This window comes from Peromyscus eremicus, chromosome 9 (genome assembly GCF_949786415.1).
Source record: "Peromyscus eremicus chromosome 9, PerEre_H2_v1, whole genome shotgun sequence".
NCBI lineage: Eukaryota > Metazoa > Chordata > Mammalia > Rodentia > Cricetidae > Peromyscus > Peromyscus eremicus.
In genome coordinates this window covers 66,279,187-66,301,152 of record NC_081425.1, presented here as the reverse complement: position 1 = coordinate 66,301,152, position 21,966 = coordinate 66,279,187, and the positions used below count along the sequence as shown (strand labels likewise).

The 21,966-nt window shown below is 51.2% G+C and overlaps 3 protein-coding genes across 4 annotated transcripts; 1 reads left to right on the top strand and 2 right to left on the bottom strand.

Annotated features, from left to right (window-relative positions):
• Positions 1 to 1,537: 1,537 nt before the first annotated feature.
• On the bottom strand, positions 1,538 to 3,006 carry Cbln3 (cerebellin 3 precursor). Its single transcript, XM_059274404.1, has 3 exons — positions 2,505 to 3,006; positions 2,090 to 2,209; positions 1,538 to 1,798 (listed from the first exon to the last, which is right to left on the bottom strand). The coding sequence occupies exons 1-3, from the start codon at positions 2,778 to 2,780 to the stop codon at positions 1,601 to 1,603; spliced, it is 594 nt and encodes a 197-aa protein (XP_059130387.1). The 5' UTR covers positions 2,781 to 3,006; the 3' UTR covers positions 1,538 to 1,600.
• A 631-nt stretch (positions 3,007 to 3,637) lies between these two features.
• Positions 3,638 to 16,152, top strand: Khnyn (KH and NYN domain containing). Its single transcript, XM_059273586.1, has 8 exons — positions 3,638 to 3,793; positions 4,416 to 4,633; positions 5,095 to 6,224; positions 6,336 to 6,466; positions 6,547 to 6,643; positions 11,436 to 11,543; positions 11,724 to 11,825; positions 12,305 to 16,152. Exons 2-8 carry the CDS (start codon positions 4,433 to 4,435, stop codon positions 12,552 to 12,554), a joined length of 2,019 nt encoding a protein of 672 aa, XP_059129569.1. The 5' UTR covers positions 3,638 to 3,793; positions 4,416 to 4,432; the 3' UTR covers positions 12,555 to 16,152.
• On the bottom strand, positions 14,666 to 17,546 carry Sdr39u1 (short chain dehydrogenase/reductase family 39U member 1). Of its 2 annotated transcripts, XM_059273587.1 has the most exons (6): positions 17,501 to 17,546; positions 17,157 to 17,263; positions 16,986 to 17,068; positions 16,567 to 16,688; positions 15,621 to 15,764; positions 14,666 to 15,369 (listed from the first exon to the last, which is right to left on the bottom strand). In XM_059273587.1, the coding sequence occupies exons 1-6, from the start codon at positions 17,514 to 17,516 to the stop codon at positions 14,957 to 14,959; spliced, it is 885 nt and encodes a 294-aa protein (XP_059129570.1). In that variant the 5' UTR covers positions 17,517 to 17,546; the 3' UTR covers positions 14,666 to 14,956. The 2 variants fall into 2 exon arrangements, with proteins under 2 accessions (XP_059129570.1, XP_059129571.1); XM_059273588.1 differs by lacking the exons at positions 16,567 to 16,688; positions 17,157 to 17,263; positions 17,501 to 17,546 and having other exon boundaries at positions 16,986 to 17,067.
• Between the last annotated feature and the right edge of the window lie 4,420 nt (positions 17,547 to 21,966).

Here is a 21,966-nt window from a genome sequence, read left to right as displayed (position 1 = left end):
CAGGCCAAGGACGCCAGAACTGCAGAAGGGGAGCCTGGGCTTTTGCGATCATGAGCGGCTGTTCATCCTGGACTCCCAGCTGCAGACTCGTCCATGTGAGACAGAACGATTTCTTATCTTGTTTAAATTATTCTTTCTGCTCACAAAGTATGGGCAAATGCTGAAAAAAATGCTCCCCCACCTCTTTCTCACCCACTCCCCACCCCGTACCCCAGTGCAGGAGTTCAATCCTGGTGTTTCATGTACATTAGCGCTGCCCCTGAGCTATACCTCCCCCCCCTCTCTCTTTCTCTCAGTCCTGGTATTTGTTTAACTTGAGTACTATTATAGCCTTTTAAAAATTTGACTGTTATGCTCAGTTTGAATTTATTTTCTCTTCATCATGCCATATGTGCTCCAATCCTGCTCCACACTAAAGTGAGAAGTATAGCGTCTCACCGACCACAGTTCTCCAGATAGACCCATTCATGCTGGACCACGGGATGAAGAGAGTTTCTGATGCTGGAGGAAGAGGGATGAAACCATGGACTCCTGGGTACCAGGAAACTTAAGAAGAATGAGACAGTATGGATCCGGGGAGAGTGGTGCTACGGACAGGCTGCGGGTACAGGGAAGTTAGCTGAGACGCAGCTGGAGGAGAGAGGTGCCAACAAGAGTGGGGAGTGACTGAAACTCAGATTCCAAAGGTGGGGCAGTTCTAGGAGGTGGCCAAGAGGACACATGGTCACTGATGTGTTGTTCTATGGCTCATATGTGACCTTTGAGCGTGCCTCCAGCTCTGTATACCTGCTCTGGTTTCACCTGTTGGTCAGAGCAAACACACCCACACCCCCACACCCCCACACACACCCTCACATGCCTCGGGTCAGATGCGGGTCAGAGTCCATTGGGACCTGGCACAGATGGATGGCAGGATTCCTGCCTGCTGACTGTCCCAGTTTATCTGCAGCATGTTTATCATGTTCAGGGTAGGCACATGTCCCCATCCCATCTCTTCAGCTAGGGATGCTCTGTGGCCCTCCCCGCACTTTTTATGGTTGGGCTGTCAGCTCCTGTTCACATGGTGCCGGCTGAGCTCTCTCAAGCTGACTCCTGACAGGATGGAGTCTGCAGGTACGATGCGGCTGGTCCATCTGGGCCCCTGTGGGAGCCTGTCAGGCTTACCTGTGCCACCTGTCACCAAATAGCACTGAGCGGGAAGCTGGGATGGAGAACAGGAGTGGAGCCTGTGGAGTAGTGTCAGCTTCCCTCTTGCCAAATCCTGCTTTGCCAAAGCCAGAACTGAGGCAGGAGAGGGGCAGCAGGAGGCTGGGAGGGCAACTGGAGTGGTAATGGTGAGGAGTGTTCTGTCTAGAGAGTCCATAGCTCATAGCTCTTGTCTACTCTTAGCCTTGGGTGTTTGGCACAGGATCTCATGCAAGGAGGTGGGCTATAGGCAGCCTGAGGGGGCCTTTCTCTTGCTCCAAAGACGCTTGTTTCTGGGGCAGGGCAGGGCAGGGCAGGGCAGAGCAGGGCAGGGCAGGGCAGAGCAGGGCAGGGCAGGGCAGAGCAGGGCAGGGTGGCCAGACGCTAAATATCTGTCTTTTAAAGGCTTGGGTCCTCAGAGTGGGAAGATGAGGAAGCCAGAGAAGCTTGAATACTTCCAGCCACCCAGGAGATTCCCCCGACGGAGGCGCAGGGACACACGGTCCCCAGGGTCCAGGGGAAGCAGCACAGAGCTTGTGGCTGCCTCTCGGGTCACATCAGGGTCATTGGCAAAGGCTGAGACGACCGGCCATGTATTCAGCATCAGGCTCACCTAGGGAGGGGAGCTCAGTTAGGATCTATTTCCTAGCCCTTAGCTCAGGACCCTCATCTTCCCAAGGGCTTCCTTTTGGGAACCAGAGGCTTAATGGGCTCTCCTGTGAGGGCTGAGGGGTGGCCCATGTTGGGCTCTGCACATCTGCCATACCCTGCTAGCCAGGACCTTTCCTCCCTTGCTCATGGTTCCCAGGATACAGGTCAACAGAAGGGCTACCCAGGGATGTGCTGCATTCTACTTATGACCCTCCCTTCCCCCCGGCGGCGGTGGGGCTGGCCCTCTGTTCACCTGGACGGTCTGGCGGTTGTACACCTTCACCACATGGAATCGGAAGCTGTAGACTCCACGGACAGGGGCCACGAAGCATCCCGAGGTCCGATCAAAGCCACCACCCTCATTCACCAGCACCTGAGGGAAGCAGATCCTATTGAGTGGGGTTCAGGGACATCACTGGGGGTGGCGTTTGTGCAGTAAGTAAGAGAAAAAAAAAAGGGGTGGCAAGCAGGTGTGACAGGAATTTGTGGATTCCAAAATTATGAGACACGGCTAAGATAGGTTGTGTGTATGAGTGAAAGGGGCAAACAGTTGGTGGCCATCGTAGGTGAAGGGATATGGTTCTCTTGAAGGCTGAGGGATGCAGAGTGGGCTTGGACAGGAGAGCCCAGGTCCTGGCAGGTCCTCTGGACAGGGGCAAGGGTATTACCTGGTCGAAGTAGATGGCACCGGCGGTGCCGTTGCCGGTTTCCCCTGCTGGTTCATGGTGATGGCTTCGGACTGCAGCAAATGCCACTCGTCCTGGGGGTGCCTCTCCCAGGGCTGCTCCTCCAGGTCCCCCCGCAGCAGGTCGGCCCGGCTCACAGACCACCAGGCACTCCCCCTCCAGCAGGACAGGCTCTGACCCTTCTTGAGCCCACCCAGCCCCTAGGGTCAGAAGCACCAGGGCCAAGGGCAGCCTGGGGTTGTGCCGGTTGGTGGCCATCACGGCTCGGTACCTCTGTAACTCTCAGCTTTCCTTGTCTTCTGCTCTCCCTCCTCTGCTTCAGGCTTCCAGTACCTCCTGCCCTGCTCTTCTGTCCTCCCTGTGGGTCTGTCACCTAGTGTGGGCACCTCCTTCCCTCTGTTTGTGTCCCACAGCTCTGCCTGGCCTCTCCTTACTCCCGCTATCACCGCAGTTCCCTCCTCCTTGGCAGAGCACGGAGTGTCAGCAGTTGGGCTCTGAGAGGGAGAACAGGGATAGAGACAGGACACGAGGGCTCCGGCCAGATTCTGTAGCAGGGAGGCGGGACAGTGGGTGATGGAGAGCAACCCCCCTCTGTGTGTGTGTGTGTGTGTGTACGCTAGACGAAGTTTCTGCAGCTCCTTCCTCATCCTCTCCTTTACAGAACTCCTCACGGTCTTTTCCCGTGGAATCTCTCTTTTTGTTGGAAGGCGCGTCCTCCTCTTCCCCACAATCTACGCTTGTGCCAAGTGCTTGTGCCAAGGGCAGTATTCTCTTGTGACTCTGGACCAGTCCCTTGCCCTCTTGGCACCTTCGACTGCGCAGAACAGGCTGGGACCCCCACGAAGGGGAGGCGAGCGGGAGGCGTTGGGGGGTGGGATGGAGGAGTGTTGGCGACGCGCTAGGCCCCGCGGGGGACGTGGAGGGCGGGCTGGTGGGCCGCAGGGCAGCAGGCGGAGCCCGGGAGGGAGGGCAGGCGGGAGGGAGGGCAGGCGGGAGGGAGGGCGGGCGGGCGGGCGCGGGAAGAAGCACGCAGCACTGCCCTGAGCCCCAGCCAGCGCAGCCCTGGCGGGGGCGGAGCCGGGCTGACTCCGCCCCAGGCAGGGAAGTGAGTCCAAAAACAGAACGCGATGTTGACGAGACAAGTCTAGGTAGGGTGAGGAAGCCGAGAGGCCCTCCCAGATCGCCCCCAGCCCCAGATCCCTGGGGCGCGGGAGGAGCGCGGGGGGCCCCCCGGGCACCCAGAAGAGCAGGAGGAACTCGCGGCTTGGGCGGTAGGCGCGCCCCTTGCCGGCGCTGGGGAGCTGGAAGCCGCGGCCCGAGGGTGGTCGGGCTGGGGACGGCCACCACGGCCGTCCGCGGGAGGGCGGGCCTGCTCCCCGGCCTTGGGTGGCGGTGGACGTCTCCGAGAAGGGGGGCGGGGAGGTGGGCGTGGCTAGAGAAAGAACATGGCAGACAAGGGCACCCCCTCCCAGGACTACGTACACAGTTAGAGCCTCCGGCGAGTATTCGTCTCCAAAGAGGCTCTCTTCTACTCAGAAATTGCAGAGACCTCCGAGCTTTGGGAAGTTTCCCTCACCCACTCACTTCTTATGACGCTCAGAATGAGCTGCAGGCCCCTTCACCCTTCCCCTCTCAGGGCGGTGGTCATCGGTGTTCTCAGGCCAGTCGCCCATCCCAGAGAGCCTTGTTTACGAAGGACTTCCTCTCCGGGAGAGGCCTGTGTACAGATCATTTTCTATCCTCTCCACCCGCGAGGTGGACGTGCCACCTCCTGGGGTTGTTTACCGGGGCTGTAACTAGGTGCGACCTGTTGATTGTTGGGTGTCTGTAGGCCGCGTGATTAGGATTTGGGTTGACGGGAGACGGAGACTGAGCTTGCCTCTGTCCTTCCAGGACCCCAGGAAGAAGCCATGTCTACTTGGGGGTTTGCTTCCCCGACTCCTGACCGCTTTGCGGTGTCTGCGGTCGCAGAGGACAAGGTTCGGGAGCAGCAGGCTCGCGTGGAGCGTATCTTCAGCGTGGGAATGAGCGTCCTTTCCAAAGACTGCCCAGAGAACCCTCATATCTGGCTGCAGCTTGAGGGCCCCAAAGAAAATGTCTGCAGAGCCAAGGTGAACTCCTCTTCCAGCTCCTCTTAGGAACCTGCCCCTCCCCTAGGCAGAATCGCAGGAGGGGTTGGGGAGGATCTCGGCCTCTTTGCTGTCTTACTGACTGCCTCTGGCCTGAGCTTTGAGGAACTCGGCAATTCTTTTTATTTAGAATTTTGGTTTCACTTCTGCCCAGATGGCCCAGGTACTGCAGGCATTTGGAAACCAATTACTTTGTGCTCTTGGGGATAGTAGAGTAATCCCATTGTACAGGTAGTCCTTGCCAAGGAATTCACTGGGAGTGGGTGTAGGAGGGGGCTGGCCACATTGCTTTCTTTGGCCTCGAGGAGGACTTGACAGCCTTGTGTCTACAATGGAAATAATAACAGTAGCTACTTGAATGATGCAAGCCCTTGGGGCTCAGGGAGAACAATGAACCTGAGGGGATGGCTTCTAGAAGTTTCCTCTCTGACCTTCCCATCTAGGAATACCTGAAGGGGCTCTGCAGCCCAGAACTGCAGAGTGAAATCCACTTCCCACCCAGACTGCACTGCGTCTTCCAGGGAGCCCAAGGCCTCTTCCTTGACTGCCTGTCCTGGAGCACGTCTGCCCACCTGGTGCCCCTGGCTCCTGGCTCTCTGATGATCAGTGGCCTCACTGAGGCATTTGTGATGGCTCAGAGCCGGGTGGAGGACTTAATGCAGCGGCTGAGCTGGGATCTTCAACTGCAGTCTTGTCCTGGAGCCTCTGCCGGTGCTGGAGTGCTGAGAGACTTCTCTGCCCTGCTGCAGACTAGGGTGGATGCCTACACAGAGGCCCTGCTGCAGCTGCCCCTGGCTGTCCAGGAGGAGCTCCTAAGCCTGGTACAGGAGGCATCCAGAGAGCAGGGTCCACAGGCGCTGCCCTCTCGTGAGCGGGGGAGCCCAGGCCTGTTGAGTGCTCAGTTCCAGGGAGTTAGGGCTCCCTTGAATGAAGGTGGGGAATCCCCGGGCACTGGAGTGGTGGGGTGGGGAGAGTCAAGGGCAGCAAGAGGAGAAAGTCACACTGTGGAGAAGAGGGGAAGGAAACAGGATGGTGTCAGGGACATGAATCCAGGGCGGAAGGAGCCGCCTGGGGAACACGTCTGGGAGAGAGGAGTGGCTTTTAAGTCGCAACCAGCAGGCGCAGGAGCAGAAGAGGCAGCAGCACCCTTGAAGGGAAAGGCCTCGGGGAAGGAGGAGGGGCCTCAGCAAAGAGGAGGGTTCCCTGTGCAGGATGAACCTTCCGGTGCCCATGTGCCCTCTCAGAGGGCAGCTCCAACTCGGGGAGCCTCTCTCCTCCAGCGGCTCCATAATGGGAATACCTCACCTCCAAGAGTACCTAGCCCCCCACCTGCGCCGGAACCCCCGTGGCCCTGTGGAGACCGAGATCGGGGAGACAGGGGAGACAAGCAACAGGCTGGGGCGCGAAGTCGAGGGTCTCCATGGAAACGAGGCACTCGAGGGGGCAACTTGGTGACTGGCACACAGCGGTTCCAGGAAGCCTTACAGGATCCTTTCACCCTGTGCCTTGCCAATGTGCCCGGCCAGCCAGATCTCCGTCACATTGTTATTGATGGCAGCAACGTGGCCATGGTGTAAGTAGCTGGTGGGGCGGAGGTCTGAGGAGGGAGGATGAGCCGGGCATCTTTGTCTCTTCTGCAGACATCTGTCCTCTGGGTCCTGAGTGTTGACCCATTCCGTTGCAGGCACGGCCTCCAGCACTACTTTTCAAGCCGAGGCATTGCTCTTGCTGTGCAGTACTTCTGGGATCGTGGGCACCGTGACATAACTGTCTTTGTGCCGCAGTGGCGCTTCAGTAAGGATTCCAAGGTCAGAGGTAAGTTGGGTCTGGCCACCTGTGTCCTGGGTGAGACTGTGTCTACCTCGAGGAGAACCCTGTTGTATCTTGTTCTGTAGAGAGTCACTTCCTGCAGAAGCTGTACTCACTGAGTCTACTTTCCCTGACACCCTCACGAGTCATGGATGGCAAGAGGATTTCTTCCTACGATGACAGGTATTTGCTCCTCCCCTGGCCCCAAGTTTGACTTTTAAGGAGTCTAGTGGGACTTTGAGTAGGAGCGAGATGCTCCTGACTTCTGTCTTCCAGCCTCAGTAGGGGAGTTAGTTTCCGTGGGACCTAAGATGGGAGAGGTAAATCAGCTCTGCAGGTGACATGAGACCCACTGTAGACAACTGTTTGCCTGCTCATCATCCACCTTGTATTTACTGTCTAGAAAATGCCGGTGTAACGGAGAGCTAGGGAAGCTGGTGACATGAATGGCTGGCAGAATTTCCAAACATGTAGAGAAATTCTTTGAACATTCTGGGAAAGGGAGAGTAAACCTTCAAAATAAATAAAATGCAGAAACACAGTCTTTGAATACTAGGACTGCCTAGAACACCGTTGAGTGAGAGATCACCAGACGCAGAATGGAACAGGATGTCAGAACTAGGGCTCCAGGTTTCATTTATTGATCTGCTCTCCATGGCCTCGGCCCCACCTCTTAGTGAATCAACCTCTTTGTCTCAGGATCCTTCTCCATTCATTCACCCTCCTTGTGAATATCAAAAGAAGATAAGGTATGTGCTTGCCTCATTCCTGCTGCTAAGCAAGAGTCTAGTGACATTCCCTCTTAACATTGCATGGGCCCAGTTAAGTGTTGCATGAAGCTGGGTGTGGTAGTCACGCCTGTAATCCCAGCACATGAGAGATTGAGGCAGGATAATCCCTATGAATTTGAGGCCAGCATGAGCTACAAAGTATGTTCCAGACTAGCCTGGACTACAAAATGAGACCCTGTCTCAATAAACTAAAAAGGAAAAAGAAAGGAAAAAAGAGATGCATGAGATACCACTATTTACAGAGGTAGATACAAAGGGTAAGTGATTAACTCCCTGGACAAAAGTTACCATATAGGCTGAACAGAAATCATAGGGTGTACTCCTGCTACACTTGTACACACATGGTGTGGAAATATATACATTTTAAAGCTGATTAACTATTTTAAATCTTCCTATTTTTTGTGTAAAATAAAAAAATCTTTTTATGTGTAGTAGTGTTTTGCCTATATGTATGGATGTGCACTATGTGCATGCCTGGTGTCCACAGAGTCCAGAAAAGTTAAAAAAAAAAAAAACTTTAAGGAGGGTTTATTTTAGCTCCCAGGTCCAGGTTATAATCCATTATAGCTGGGAAGTCACAGTGTAGGAACTTACGGGAGCTGGTCACATCACATCCATAACCAGGACCAGAGAGCACCAGAGCATACATGATAGTGCTCACCTTGCTTCCTCTACTCGTGGGGTCCAGAATCCCCTGCCTAGGGAATGGTGCCACTCACAGTGGTTGGGTCTTGCCACTTTAATTAACCACATTCTTACAAACCACCCAGTCTAGACGATCCCTCAGTGTGAACTCTTCTCAGGTGATTGTATTAAGTTCACAATTAAAAACTAACCAGCTTAGTTGGTGTGTTTTATCTTTCCAGACATTTAACTTTTACTCCTTAGAAGTAAATAGTATTTTACAAAAGGTACTTAACTTTCTTCTTGTCTTAGATTTCTGATACTGTGATAATTACTGTGATCCAAAGAAACTTGGAAGGAGGGGGTTTATGTATCTTAAAAGTTTAAGGTAATAGTCCATCTCTGATTGGAAGTCAGGGCAGGAACCGGTGCAGAGACCACAGAGGAATGCTACTTACTGGCTTGCTCAGCTCATTTCTAATACCACCCAGGGCCCCCAGCCTAGTGGGGTCAATGCCTCCAGTGGGCCAGACCTTCCTCTGTCAATTAGCAATCAAGAAAATGTCCCACACCCTTGCCTATAGGCAATCTAATGGAGTTATTTTCTCAATCGAGGGTCCCCTTCCCAGATAACTGTATATTGTGTCAAGTTGATAGAAAACCAACCAGGACTCTCCTGATGCCACTGTTTCTTTTTGCGACAGGATCTCACTTTGTAGCCCTGGGCTGGACTGGTACTTCGTCTGTAGGCCAGGTTGGCTTTGAGCTTGTGGCCATCCTTCTGCTTCTGCCTCCCAAGTGCTGTTACTTTGTTTTAAGGCCTAGATTTTAGTTCATCTAAGACAGTAACTTTTTTTTTTTTTTTTGGTTTTTCGAGACAGGGTTTCTCTGTGTAGCTTTGCGCCTTTCCTGGGACTCACTTGGTAGCCCAGGCTGGCCTCGAACTCACAGAGATCCGCCTGCCTCTGCCTCCCGAGTGCTGGGATTAAAGGCGTGTGCCACCACCGCCCGGCTCGAGACAGTAACTTTTTGTCCACATCAGCACTGTAAACAGAATTGATACTGAGGACTGAGTCAGTTTTAATGCATAGTTGTGTAGAACCTGGTGGATGCATGATACAAACTTGGAACTTCTTTTCATTATGGTGTAAGTCAGCACAACAAAGCCTGCTGAGCGAGTGTTGCTGAGCAGGACGTATCCTAAGAAGAGAGCCGGGAAGTCCTTAACTAGAAAGCACCTTTTGTGTACTTGAGGTAGCATAGCAGTTTCCCACACACCTGTCCTACCTAATCCTGATTCCCGGTCTTCTCTGTACCACAGTGCTTTTCAGATACTGACTGCCCACTTCAGACTAGGTACATGACTTGTACAGTGCCTTTCAGATACTGACTGCCCACACTAGGTACATGACTTGTACAGTGCCTTTCATATACTTACTGCCCACTTCAGACTAGGTACATGACTTGGAGAAAGAACTCTGGGGCAAGAGTTGGTCCTTGGCTTCAGAAGACCCAGAACGAAGTGAATAACAATAAAAACTCCTGTAAATCAAGCACTACAGGAACTCAGGGAAGGGAGCCTTGTTGTGACTGGGTTTTACAGGAAGGAAGGGGTTGGGAGTTTTGATTGAGAAGGATGTGGGATGGGCTGGATCTCTTTGATTTTAAACCTTTCAAAAGTTAGTTCATTCCCTACCACCTTGTGAATCTTACTCTGTGGATGGAGAATTAGTAAAATGGGACCTGGCCATGGTGGCAAATACCTTTAAGTGCCAGTACTTGGGAGGTAGAGGCAGAGGCAGGAAGTTTGAGGTTAGCTTCAGCTATTCAGTAAGTTTGAGGCAAGTCTGGGCTATGTGAGTTCATGTCTCAAAAATAAAACAAAATAAAACAAAACCAGAAAATTACTAAAGTGGGGCTCAGGTGTCTTTAAAAAACTTTATAGTTTTGGGGTTGGAGAGGTGGCTCAGCAGTTAAGAGCACTGGCTGCTCTTGCAGAGGTCCTGAGTTCAATTCCCAGCACCCGCGTGGCAGCTCACAGTCTGATGCCCTCTTCTGGTCTGCAGGCATACATGCAGACAAAGCATCTGTATGCATGAGAGATAAACCTTAAAGCTGGACCATTTTGTTTTTCTGTTTATCTTTTGAGGTAAGGTCTCATGTAGCCAGATTGGTCTCAGGCTCACTGAGTGACGAAGGATGACCTTGAGCTTCTGACTGTCCTGTCCCCACCTCCTGAGTGCTGGTGTATGTTTCCATGCCCAGCCTATGTGGTGCTGGAGATTGAACCTAGGGCCTGCTGCAGCTAGGTGAGCACTCTACCAGCTGTGCCACACTGCCAGCTCCCAGAAAGCAAGTTCCTTAGGTGGCTGCCATGGTAAAGGCTTGGGGTACACTCTGAGATGGAGGGAATAGTTTGAGAAACTGAAGTCAGAGAGCGGAGGACGTGTTAAGAGTGCAGTCTGATGATTGATCTCAACTCCAGTTGAGGGTACATTAGGGAATACCGGGAGAGAAAAGGCTGTAAAGGGGACATGGAGGTGGATTCTAGAGGCCTTACCTGCCAGCCTGGACATGTGGACTTTATTCCAGGCCTCTCACTTGGGCTGGTTTGGCGTGAAGGGCAGGTGTGGAAGAGCTCTGTGTAGGGCAAGAGCAGGTGAGACTGGAGGATGGTGAGGTGAGGCAGGTGAGGTGGTGGGAGGCTGGCGGCAGTCTTAGTTTTAATGTCTGAATTATTAAGGTGATTGTGGCCCTGGCAAGAAAGGCGGTGTGGAAAGGTGAGAGGGAGGAATGGAGGTTTGTGAGTGACTGGCGGGCAGGAGAAAGTTACAGCTAGCTCTTACTGTGTCTGAGACAGTCGTCAGGAAAGGCTTGTGGTGAACGGGATGCTGTTGGGAGACCACCTTGGGTTCATCACTGTTTCTCCTCTAACCCTGGTGCCTGTGTCTTGTTAGTCACCTTGTTAGTCACCTGGGGGATGGGGAGGGGAGGAGCTCAATATCCCAACTACTTGGAAGGCTGAGGCAGGAAGATTGAGAGTTCAAAGCCTGCTGGGGCTACAGAGTGAATTCAAGGCTAGACTGAGTAACTTAACATGATCCTGTCTCCAATTTTTTTTGTTTGTTTTTGAGACAGGGTCTCTCTATGTAGCCCTGGCTGTCCTGGAACTAAGTAGACCAGGCTGGCTTAGAACTCAAGAGATTCACCTGTCTCTGCCTCCTGAGTGCAGGGATTAAAGGTGTGCACCACCATACCCTGGCTGTCTCTGACTCCCACTCCCTTGTTCTGTCTGTCTGTCTGTCTGTCTACCAGCTACCTACCTACCTACCTACCTACCTACCTACCTATAATCTCAGTGGTAAAGCACTTGCCAAGAATGCACGAGGGTCTGGGCTCAGTTCCAAAGAAGCCCCCCTCACCCTTGTTCCCTTAAATAAACGAGTCTGGAGACTGGCCTCCATCACCAGAATTGGGTCACAGGCATTGGTAGCATATTGTGGGATCGATCCTTGCAGAATCCCAGAATGGTTTCTGTATTTTTTTTTTTTTTGAGACAGGTTCATGGTGAAGCTGGCTGAAGAGACTGATGGGATCATTGTCTCCAATGACCAGTTCCGGGATCTGGCAGAGGAGTCTGACAAGTGGATGGCGATCATCAGAGAGCGGTGAGAATAGGGCACCGACTCAGACCTTTCTCTAAAACCAGCTCTTCTCAGGCCACTGGGTGAGAATCCTGGGGAAGGGCTTGAAGATGCCTCAAAGGATGATAGCCAGTAGCTCCGGGCGGTGTTGGTCTCCGCAAGGTAGGCGAGGTCATTTCTGTGACTCCCTCTTTCCTCATCCAGCCTGCTGCCCTTCACCTTTGTGGGAAACCTCTTCATGGTCCCAGATGACCCCCTGGGGCGAAATGGCCCCACCCTGGATGAGTTCCTGAAGAAGACAGTCAGGTAATGCCCCTGCTTCTGCCCGCAGCCTGTCGATACGCTCCTCTTAAGGATTGGAGGCTTGGATGGGAGTGTTGCAGTTTGGGCCAGCTTAATTCTGCAGTAGTATTGAGTTTGAGGGGCTGTCCTTTAAAGACCCCCCCAGAGAACGCTGACACAGAGCTTTGTACTAGGGAGGGAGAGAAACTTTTATTTCTTTTCTCTCTGGTCAGTGTGTTTGATGGAGTGATTTGGGAGATGTTTGCACGTCATGTTAGCCAGTTGTACCCCACACCTTTTGTTGGCTCATTAAGCAAGTGATTAAGCAGGACTATGTCTCATTAGGCTTGTCTTCCTAGTGGGTTGATACTGCCGCTCGGTGGCCGGCTTAGGAAACTTCACAAATTCATCTCCTGAAGCTGGACATCGGTCAGTTTGGCCGAGGCTCCCTGAGGCCCAGTTTTTCTCCAGAGTGCATCAATGTTTACTCTGCTTTTCTCCAGGAAACAGGGCTCTTCTAAGGCTCCCCAGCCCTCCAGAGGCCCCCCAGAGCCTGGGAATCAGCAGCAGGGGAAGGAAGAGGAAACCGGCAGCGGTGGCATTCGGAAGACCCGGGAGACAGAGCGGCTCCGGCGCCAGCTGCTGGAGGTGTTTTGGGGTCAGGACCACAAGGTGGACTTCATCCTGCAGCGGGAGCCATACTGCCGGGATATTAACCAACTTTCGGAGGCCCTGCTGAGCCTCAACTTCTGAGCCTGCCTTGCTTGCCTAGCTGCTGCCCTATCAGATTCAGCGTCCCCCGGCCCAGCCCCTTCTTTACAGTCCCCTCTGCTGCTCAGATGTGACCCAGATGGTGCTTTGGCTTGAGGAAGCCCTGGAGAAGGGGATTTGAGTGTGGGAATAACCTTGCCTTGGGGTACTTTGAGTACAGGTCCATAAAAAGTGACTCGACCTGAGCCAGGGCCGCAACCAGCTCTTAGGTTGGATCAGCTCTAACTCCTGAACCTCATCTTTGCAAAGGGTTTCTGTAGGGTGTAGAAGCTCTTCCTGAAGACTGAGACCATTGGCCTCACCTCCAAGGTAAACTGAGTTGGAGGCTAGGGTAAGCTGGAGGTGGCACAAAGGGCTAAATTGAGGAAGACGGCATCCTTCTGGGTTCCTAGGATAGGCTGAGCTGTCTGGTTCTGGAGGGGCCATAGTGCGATGTGGGCTGTTACAGTGGGACAGCAGAGACCAGAAGGCAGAGGGGTGGGGGTTCCAGTCTCAGGTGTGTCTGCCTGTGACCTTGGCGGAGTCGCTTGGCCTTGCCTATGTCTAGATATCAGGCATAAAAAAGAACCTTTGAGAGGAATCATGAGAACAGAGGAAGGCTCCTGTGAGGAAGTGATCTTGGCTCATGTGTCAGGTGTGTCTGCTTGGGGCTGCATAGGCTCCCTAACCTACGCTTCATGTTCAGAGATGTCGACAGTCTGTACCCTCAGTGTAACACTGGGTTTTCAGTAGAACATGCCCTGTAATGGCTGCATCCTTTTCCAGCAACCTTCAAAACACATATTAACAAAATAGTTGTTAGGGTTGATGGTCGCATTACCTAAATACTCTCAGGGTTCCTAGAAGTGGCAGCTGGTCAGCTGCATTCAATTGTTTGTTTACAGACTCATAAATGTGTCAGAAAGGCCCTGGTTAGTTCTCTCTCTGGTGGTGAAGCCATGCTTTACAGCAACAATGTTAGTGGGATCTATCTAATATTTCCTTTATGGAAGACGGAGGTTGCATTGGGCTTTGTGTGTATGGTGAAGAAACTAGTTTCTGGGCAAAGATACCTGATTGGTCACAGATCACCTCCACTGACCTATTATGACCAACTGTTTACATCCTGATCCCCACAAGTCATTGGCTGTATCTGCTTGAGTCCTGTGCCAGGGAATTTACTCTGTAAGGTGGCACATTCCTGACCTGGGTGTCGTTTTTCCAGTAGCTTCTTGTCTAGTGTAGTAACATGCTTCGATTACTTTTACCTTCCCCAGGAATAACTCAGAGCTAGTCGACTTCTTAGATCAAGAGGTCAGGCAGGCGCCCCTGGGTTCAGCTCTGTTTGGTACCTTGTAGCAAGCCCCTGAATTAGATTCTTTTCTGTTTGGCTGACTTCAAGTGACCCAGAGAGTTGACTGTGTATGGAGCTCAGTGATCAGGGAGAGGGTCCCTAGGTGCCAGTGTCTTAGCCTGTTTCATTGGGCAGTTTCCACCTCTATACCAGATTGACTCAGGCTGGGACAGCTGTATTGGAGACAGATTGATCAGGGAAATGACAGTGACTCTTCTCAGTGCCCAGGAAACAGTGAATGGTCTGAACTGGTTGTCAGTAGAACTGCTTTTCAGGTTTGTGATTGGTTTCTTGCTCTAGAGAAGGCCAGAATTAGCTTCCTTTTTATGCTGTGGGCCCTGGAAGACTGAAGTGTTCCCAGCAGATGAGAGACAAATCCTAGGCTTACAGAGGGACACTGGCTCTGTTTCTGCAGTATGAGGTGGGACTGGCATGTGTTTGCTACATTAATTCACTGTCATTGTGAAACGCTGAAGGCCAACATACAGGCCTTTCCCCCACTTTTGCTGGCATCCTCTGAACTGGTGGTTAGGGTGGCACCAGAACTCACTGGAAATAGATCCTTGTATGTATTGTCTTTAACCTCGGTCATAACTTCATGTCTCACCAGCTCATTAGGGAAGAGATACCAAGAAAGAGAGAGACGAGGAGAGAGATTGCGTATTATAACATTCAGAACCTCATTTAGGAAGAAGAGCCATCTGGAGTAAAATATAGTTCTTAAGAGAAGTTCTAGGAGAATCTAAGCCAAAGAGACAGCTGAAGCTAGTGATATACTTTATTGCCATAACTTAGAACTTTCTCTACACAGCATATAGGAGAACTGGGGCAACAGTGTGACCCACAAGAAGTTGAAGAGGTTAAGGTTAGAATGAGATTACAACCTTGACTGGAGTTCCTCAGATAGGGACGGAACAACAATTCAGGAAGGAAGTAAGGAGGAGAGATTCGAAGACCCAGATGGCTTCTGCTCGCAACTACAGGGCCCACCTGAACCCATCCTCAGTATGCAGGAACAGGCCTCAGCTCCTGCCTTGGGGTCCTTCTCCACTTAGGCTACAACATCTTTCAGGGCAGCCCCCAACTCTGGGAAGGTATACTGGTAGCCAGTGGCCAGTGTCCGCCGTGGGATCACTTTCTGGCCTTCCAACAGCATGGTGGCACGTTCTCGTCCAAAGACTGCCTGTACCACAGTGCTGGGGACAGGGACGAAGGCTGGGCGGCCCAGGGCAGCACCCAAGGCTTGGGCAAACTCGCCATTGGTAGTGGTGTATGCTGGAGCCACCCCATTCAGGACTCCTTGGACGTGGTCGGCTTCGAGGGCATGAGTCAGAATTCCTGCCAGGTCACCAATATGTATCCAGGGGAAGAACTGGTGACCTGAACCAATGGGGCCTCCCAGGCCCAGGCGGAAGGGCAGAAGCATGTGGCCGATGGCACCACCCCCTCGGCCCAGCACAACCCCTAAAGCAGGCAAGAGAGGTGGTACAGGAAGGCTGCTTAGCCTGGACAATCTGCACTGTTCCGATTTCTCCTTTCCCTTCCTCGCTTTCTTCCCGTATCGATTTGGAGTGGAGAGAGTTGAGGGTTATGGACCTTCCTGGGACGTTCCCTCTCTAGGTTACTAGAGTGACGGTGTCCTCTCACTGTAAGCTCAGCCCTGCTCGGCCCACACATCTTCCACTTTGCCTGGTTCCCAGGCCCCTGGTCCTCACCTGAACGTACCACGACCTGGCGTGTAGACTCTCCAGGAAGCTTGGCTGCTGCTTCCCATTTGGTTACCAGGTTGGAGAAGAAGTCAAAATCCCCTCCCGGGCTGTCTTCATCATACTCCTCAGTCAGGCTTGGCTGGTAGTAAGCTGCCATGGGAGAGCACTCACTTGCTTGGGCTGGCCCTGTGCTGCTGGGCCCTCCACAGCTGAAGGCTCCCCTAGCCTCATTCTCTCTGCCCCTTTGGCTCTCCACAGGGGAAGAAAGGACCGTGACTTTTCCCCCTTGAGGTTCTCCATGTGTTCCTGCCTGGAAGCCTAGCCTTTGGCTGCAGGGCTATCCCCAGAGGCTGCTAGCTTGTAGTGGTTAGGGACAGAACCTGGGTGCCAGGCTGCTTGAGCTCCACCATGCCTCATGTCTGTGACTTTCTGGCAAGTTACTTCTCTGTGTGAACAATCTGTATCTTCAATATGGGAGTAACTGTACCTACCTCATAAGGTTGTTGCAAGGATTAAATAATACAACATGTATAAATTACTTAGTATGGTGGCTACTACTTACATTTTAACTGTTTACAATTATGTGGTCTCAAGGGCAACACACCAATAGGGGGCTGTTCATAAAGAACTGTGGTCCAAAAAGCAAGGGACTTGGGAGTAGGTACACTTCCTCAGCATTAGGACTGGCATCGTTCCTCTTTCTCTGAGGGCTTCCGATAAGGACTTCTAGCTTTGAGTCTCTAGCCATGTACACTCCCCACTCCGTTCACACCCAGAAATACCACATAGTGAAAATACAGAGGTTGGGAGAAACCTGCTGTGGCTGGAGGGTCTAGAAGCTATATCGGAAAGGATCTATGCTCTAAGGTGCTGCAGTGGGGTGTGGCTAGCCCCAAGGGCCCGAGCTGCTTTCTCCCTGTTAATGTAAGAGGTTGGTGATTTGGGGGCATACCTACACCTGTGACTAGTATCCATGCCTGGGGAGGGTGTGCAGCTTGGGTGATGGCTTCAGCTAGCAAGTGGGTGGTATCCAGGCGGCTGGTAAGAACCTCTTTTTGGAAAGTTTCGTTCCATCTGAAGAGAAGATAAAAGGTCAGAGGTACAGACATGCATCCAACCCATTATCCTCACTACTCACCCTACCCAGGTGTCGTAAGTCTGTCTGAATGCATAACTCAGGGTGGCTAGGAAAGGTAAGCCTTTCCCCTCTCCATGATAGGCATGGACTATGTATGTCTCTTTAGCCACAACAGTGGCCTTTCTTAGGACACCGGTATAGAACAGGCTCCAAGGTTAAGGCTACCATTTACAGCTCACAGGAGTCGACCCTCTCCCTCCGTGCAGGCGATACGGCTTTATGGCCCAGCTGACCTTCGCAGAGGGTTGAGGATGTTTTCTCCAGCCAGGTTGATGACAACATCGCAGAAGGGCAGCCCCGACCTAATGAGCTCATTCTGTTGGAGAAGGCACAGAACCTCCTGGTACTGTCCTTCCCGCCGCCGCAAACTGCCCTCCCACCCATCTCGCAGAGGCTGGACGTACCCACGTGATTCGACCCGGCCCAGGCTGCCGGGAGACCCACGTAACGGTGTGGCCCCTGGCTTTCAGCAGGTGGGTTAGGGCTGTCCCAATGAATCCCGTCCCGCCACCTGATGGGAGAGCACCAAGTGTTTATGCCCCGAGTGGAGGCAAGCCTGTCTCCTCCGACACCAGGCCTCTCCTCCACCCCACCCCGCCCTGCAGAGGTGACCCAGGTCACAGGGTTTCAGAGATTCGGCCCTTGGGGCTGGGAGACCAAGGCTAGGTTGCTTGCTTAGAAGATCGCGCCCAGTGGGGCGGGTCTCCCAGCTCTCAGCCCGCCCGCGACTCCCTCAGCCCTCCCTCACCCACGAGCACCCGCATAGCGACAGGAAACTAACACGCCTGCGCGAGATTTAAATACCGGTCGCGACTACGCGCCTCAGTTCACGCGAATTTCAGGACTAGGTGTAACCGCCCCCCCACTCCTTTCCCCCACCCCCGACCCGGAAGGAGTTATATAGCAATAGCGAAAGACAAAGTTTGCCCGGGAAGAGAGCGATGACGCAGAAGAGAGGAGGACGAAGTGCAGAAAGGACCCGCTTGGCGGCGGCGGCGGCACCGTGGGGTTCTTTGATCGTCTGATTCTTCCTTGGTCGTTTCTCCCTGTTCCGCCTCTTCCTGGCAGCGCTCGAAGGTGCTTAAGTTCCTTCTCCAGTCGATGTCCTTGAGGTTCTCACCAGCATGCGGTCCACCCTCTGCTTCCCAGTTCACTCCATTTCCCCCGGCTTCCCGGGAACACATATTGCCCATGTTTCACCAAGTCTAATGCCCAGTTTTAGATCATTTTGACTGGTCGCCCAGCCAGAATCACTGACGTGTGCTCTCTCCTCCTTTTGGAAATGCTGCATTTTGGGCCTCAGTGGAAACCATCCTGTCTTCTGGGACTTTAAGAACCAATTTTGGCGTGTATTGATTGCTCCACTTCCTTTAAATTCTTAAGATGTAGATAATCGTTCCCAGTTGGATCCTAGGACCCTCTTTACGTCCTCTATGCTCCCTTGTCCGCTTGCCCCTCCCACCTTTCCTTCTGTCTTTGCGTGTGTGCATTCTAGAGAGTGCATGAGAGGAAATAGTCGTCGTCTATCACCCTCCACTTTAATTTTTGAGGCAAAGTCTCATTGAACCTGGAGCTCACAATTGGCTAGACTGGGTGGCCAGTGAGACCCAGGCTCCTGCTGTGTTGGCTCAGATTAATGGCGCAGGTTACAATTGGCTTTATATGTCCAGCTTTTCACAAAGGTGGTGGCGATCAGAATTCAGGTCCTTCTGATGCCTATGCAGATCCATCTCAGGTCTCTGTTTCCATCCACCGTCATCCTGGCTGCCCACAACACACAGCCCCTGTCCATTACCATCTATCTATGTCGTGAATTCAGTCACTGATTCTTCATAGAGCCCCCAAATGTGTGCAATTCAGATCTCTTCCCTGAGTTCCTGACTCCCATAAAAACCTCTCTAAATCTCTCATTTAAGAAAGAGAAGTATGTGTTTGGTGGTTTTGCCTGCATGTAGGTCTCTGTAGCACGTGGGTGCCTGGTGCCCTTTGAGGCCAGAAGAAGTTATGGGATTCCCCAGAACTGGAGTTCAGACGGTTGTGAGCTGCCATATGGATGCTGGCACTCCAGCCCAGGTCCTCTGGAAGAGTGTCAAGTGTTCCCAACCACTGAACCATCTCTCCAGCGCCTCTAGATCTCTGGTTGCCTGAAATGCAGTTGATTTTACACACTAAATATCTCTCAGATCTAGTTCTGTCTCTGCTAACTACAACCCTGATTCCAGTTATTCTCTCTAAATTCCTGAATGCTTTCTTAATAGGCTTCCTGATTTTGAGTTTTTTTTCTCCACCTACACATTGGAAGCTGAATCATCATTGGATAACACGTGACAGGACAACTGTGTTGTGTGTCATATGTTCTAAGAAAGCCTAGAGGACAGAGTTACTCAATGAGTCAGATGAAACATAAACACGTCCACCACTTTAACGGCATTGCCAACTTACTTAGAAAACCAAAGGGAGTCTCTGGAGACAAAAAGTATCTCCAGGCCTGAGCCTCTGCTGAAGATCCATTGCCCGACCAAACTCCAGTCAGGCTTTTGAGTCTTCTTTTAGGTTCGTCTGAGTATTTCCTTACAAAATCTCATCTTATCAAATCTTCCTGCTAAAACCATTTAGCAATAATCCCATTTTGATAACCTGGTTGTCCATATTCAATTCAGTTTTCCAACCTTCAAGTGATGTCTGATCATTTTGATTGGTGCGTGTATATAAGCTGCCTTTCTCATTGCTGTGACCAAGTACCCTACACAAGCAACTGAAGACAGGAAGTGGTTCTTTTGGCTCACAATTGGAGGGTACGATCCATCAAGGTATGTAAGGCATAGTGGCTGCAGTTGGAGGTGTAGTCAGGAGGCAGAGAGAGATGAATGCTTGTTGTAGAATATTATTTTAAAGTGTGTTAACATTTGTTTGTGCTGTGGAACGTTTGTTTAATGATGCAAAGAGGCGGTGCATTCTTTAATGTTGTATTTGTTTAGCTCTGTGAAGCTGTGTTACTGTGCCTGTCTAAAACACCCAATGGTCTAATAAAGAGCTGAATGGCCAGTAGCAAGGCAGGAGAAAGGATAGGTGGGGCTGGCAGGCAGAGATAAATAGAAGGAGAAATCTGGGAAAAAGAAGAAAAGAGTAAGAGAACAAGGAGAGGAGAACACTAGGGGCCAGCCACCGAGCCACACAGCCAGCCATGAAGTAAGAGTGAAAGTAAGATTACAGAAGAAAGAAAAGGAAAAAGCCCAGAGGGAAAAGGTAGGCAGGATAATTTAAGAAAAGCTGGTAAGGGCTGGAGAGATGGCTCAGAGGTTAAGAGCACCGACTGCTCTTCCAGAGGTCCTGAGTTCAATTCCCAGCACCTACATAGTGGCTCACAACCATCTGTAATGAGATCTGGTACCCTCTTCTGTATACATAATAAATAAATAAATTTTTGAAAAAAAAAAAAAGAAAAGCTGGCAAGAAACAAGCCAAGCTAAGGCCGGCATTTATAATTAATAATAAGTCTCTGTGTGTGATTTATTTGGGAGCTGGGTGGTGAGCCCCGCAAAAGAGCAACACCAACCAACAACAAATGCTAGTGCTCAGTTTACTTTTAACTCTTTGTTCAGTCTGGGACCCCAGTCTATGGGATGGTGTGGTCCACAGTCATGGCGAGTCTTCCCTTTTCAGTTGAACTTCTCAGGAAATGCCCTCACAGACACACCTAAACATGTGTCTCCTAGGTGATTTCAAATCTAGTCAGGTTGACAGTAACGGTAAACCGTCATACCTGTCTCAGCAAAACCTGTTAGGTTGGCTTAGCCAGAATTCCACATGCCCTGATATTTCTTCACAGCTATAATATTAAATAGAAAAAGAAGTTGCAGAAGTATTTACACTATAATTCCATTTAAATATTAAAAGCAAGCAAAACTATGATTTTTAAATAAATAGACTTGTAAAAATAATGCATGAGAATAATGCAGAACTCAGGGTAGCATTTTCCTGTGGATGTAGAATATGATGGGGAGGAGACCTGTGGTAATTTGAAGCTAATTGGCCCCCATAATCTCACAGGGAGTGGCACCATTAGGAGGTGTGGCTTTGTTGGAGTGGGTGTGGCCTTGTTGGAGGAAGTTTGTCACTGTGGAGGTGGGTTTTGAAGTTTCTTATTGGAGTCAGTTGACTTCCTGTTGCCTGCAAGATGTAGCACTCTCAGCTCCAGCACCACATCTGTGTGCACGCCATCATGCCCCCCACCATGATGATAATGGACTAAATAGCCAGTCCAATGAAATGTTTTCCTTATAAAAGTTGCCATGGTCTTGGTGTGTCTTCACAGCAGTAGTAACCCAAACTAAGACAAGTACTCAGGGGACTCTTATTTCTTAGATCAGTGATGGGTCCAGGCTATTCATTTTATTAATCTTGGTATTGTCTGAACTATTCTATAACAAAACTATATGGATTCAATATTTATATTTCAGGTGTGCAAAAGTATAACTTTCTTTTCTTCTTTTCTTTCTTTTTTTCTTTTTTTTTTGAGACAAGGTCTCATTTTGCAGCCCAGACTGACTTCAGATTCACAGCAATCCTCCTGCTCCAGCCTTCCATGTTCTGGAATCCAGGCATGAACCACCATGTGCAGCTTGTAAGTTTACTTTCTGTAATTAGTTTGCTCATGAACATCTCTCATGAAACAAACTTAAACTGACCAGACAGAGGGAGCTGTAATCACTAATTTAGACTTTTCTTTCCTTCCTTCCTTCCCTCCTTCCCTCCTTCTTTCCTTCCTTCCTTCTTCTTCTTTTTTTTGGGGGGTTGGGCAAATTCTTGTTTTTTTGTTTTTGTTTGTTTGTTTGTTTTTTCGAGACAGGGTTTCTCTGTGTAGCTTTGGAGCCTGTCCTGGAGCTTGCTCTGTAGACCAGGCTGGCTTCGAACTCACAGAGATCCACCTGGCTCTGCCTCCTGAGTGCTGGGATTAAAGGGGTTGGGTAAATTCTTATCTTGTAGAGTGCACTGTCTCTCTTCTCTGCTTCTCACAGCCACACAGGTGTGGCAGGTCATTAATTAGGCATTTGGTCACCAGTGCCTTCCCAGAGGGCTCTTGTTTCTTTTGTTTTTAGATATTTCCTGATGAGGTCAGCCAAGGCCCAGCTGGTGGAGCCAGGTTTAGGGGTACAGTGATTTGGCCTCTGCATTGAACATCCTGGCAAGTGTTCTATTTGAGCTCTATTCCCA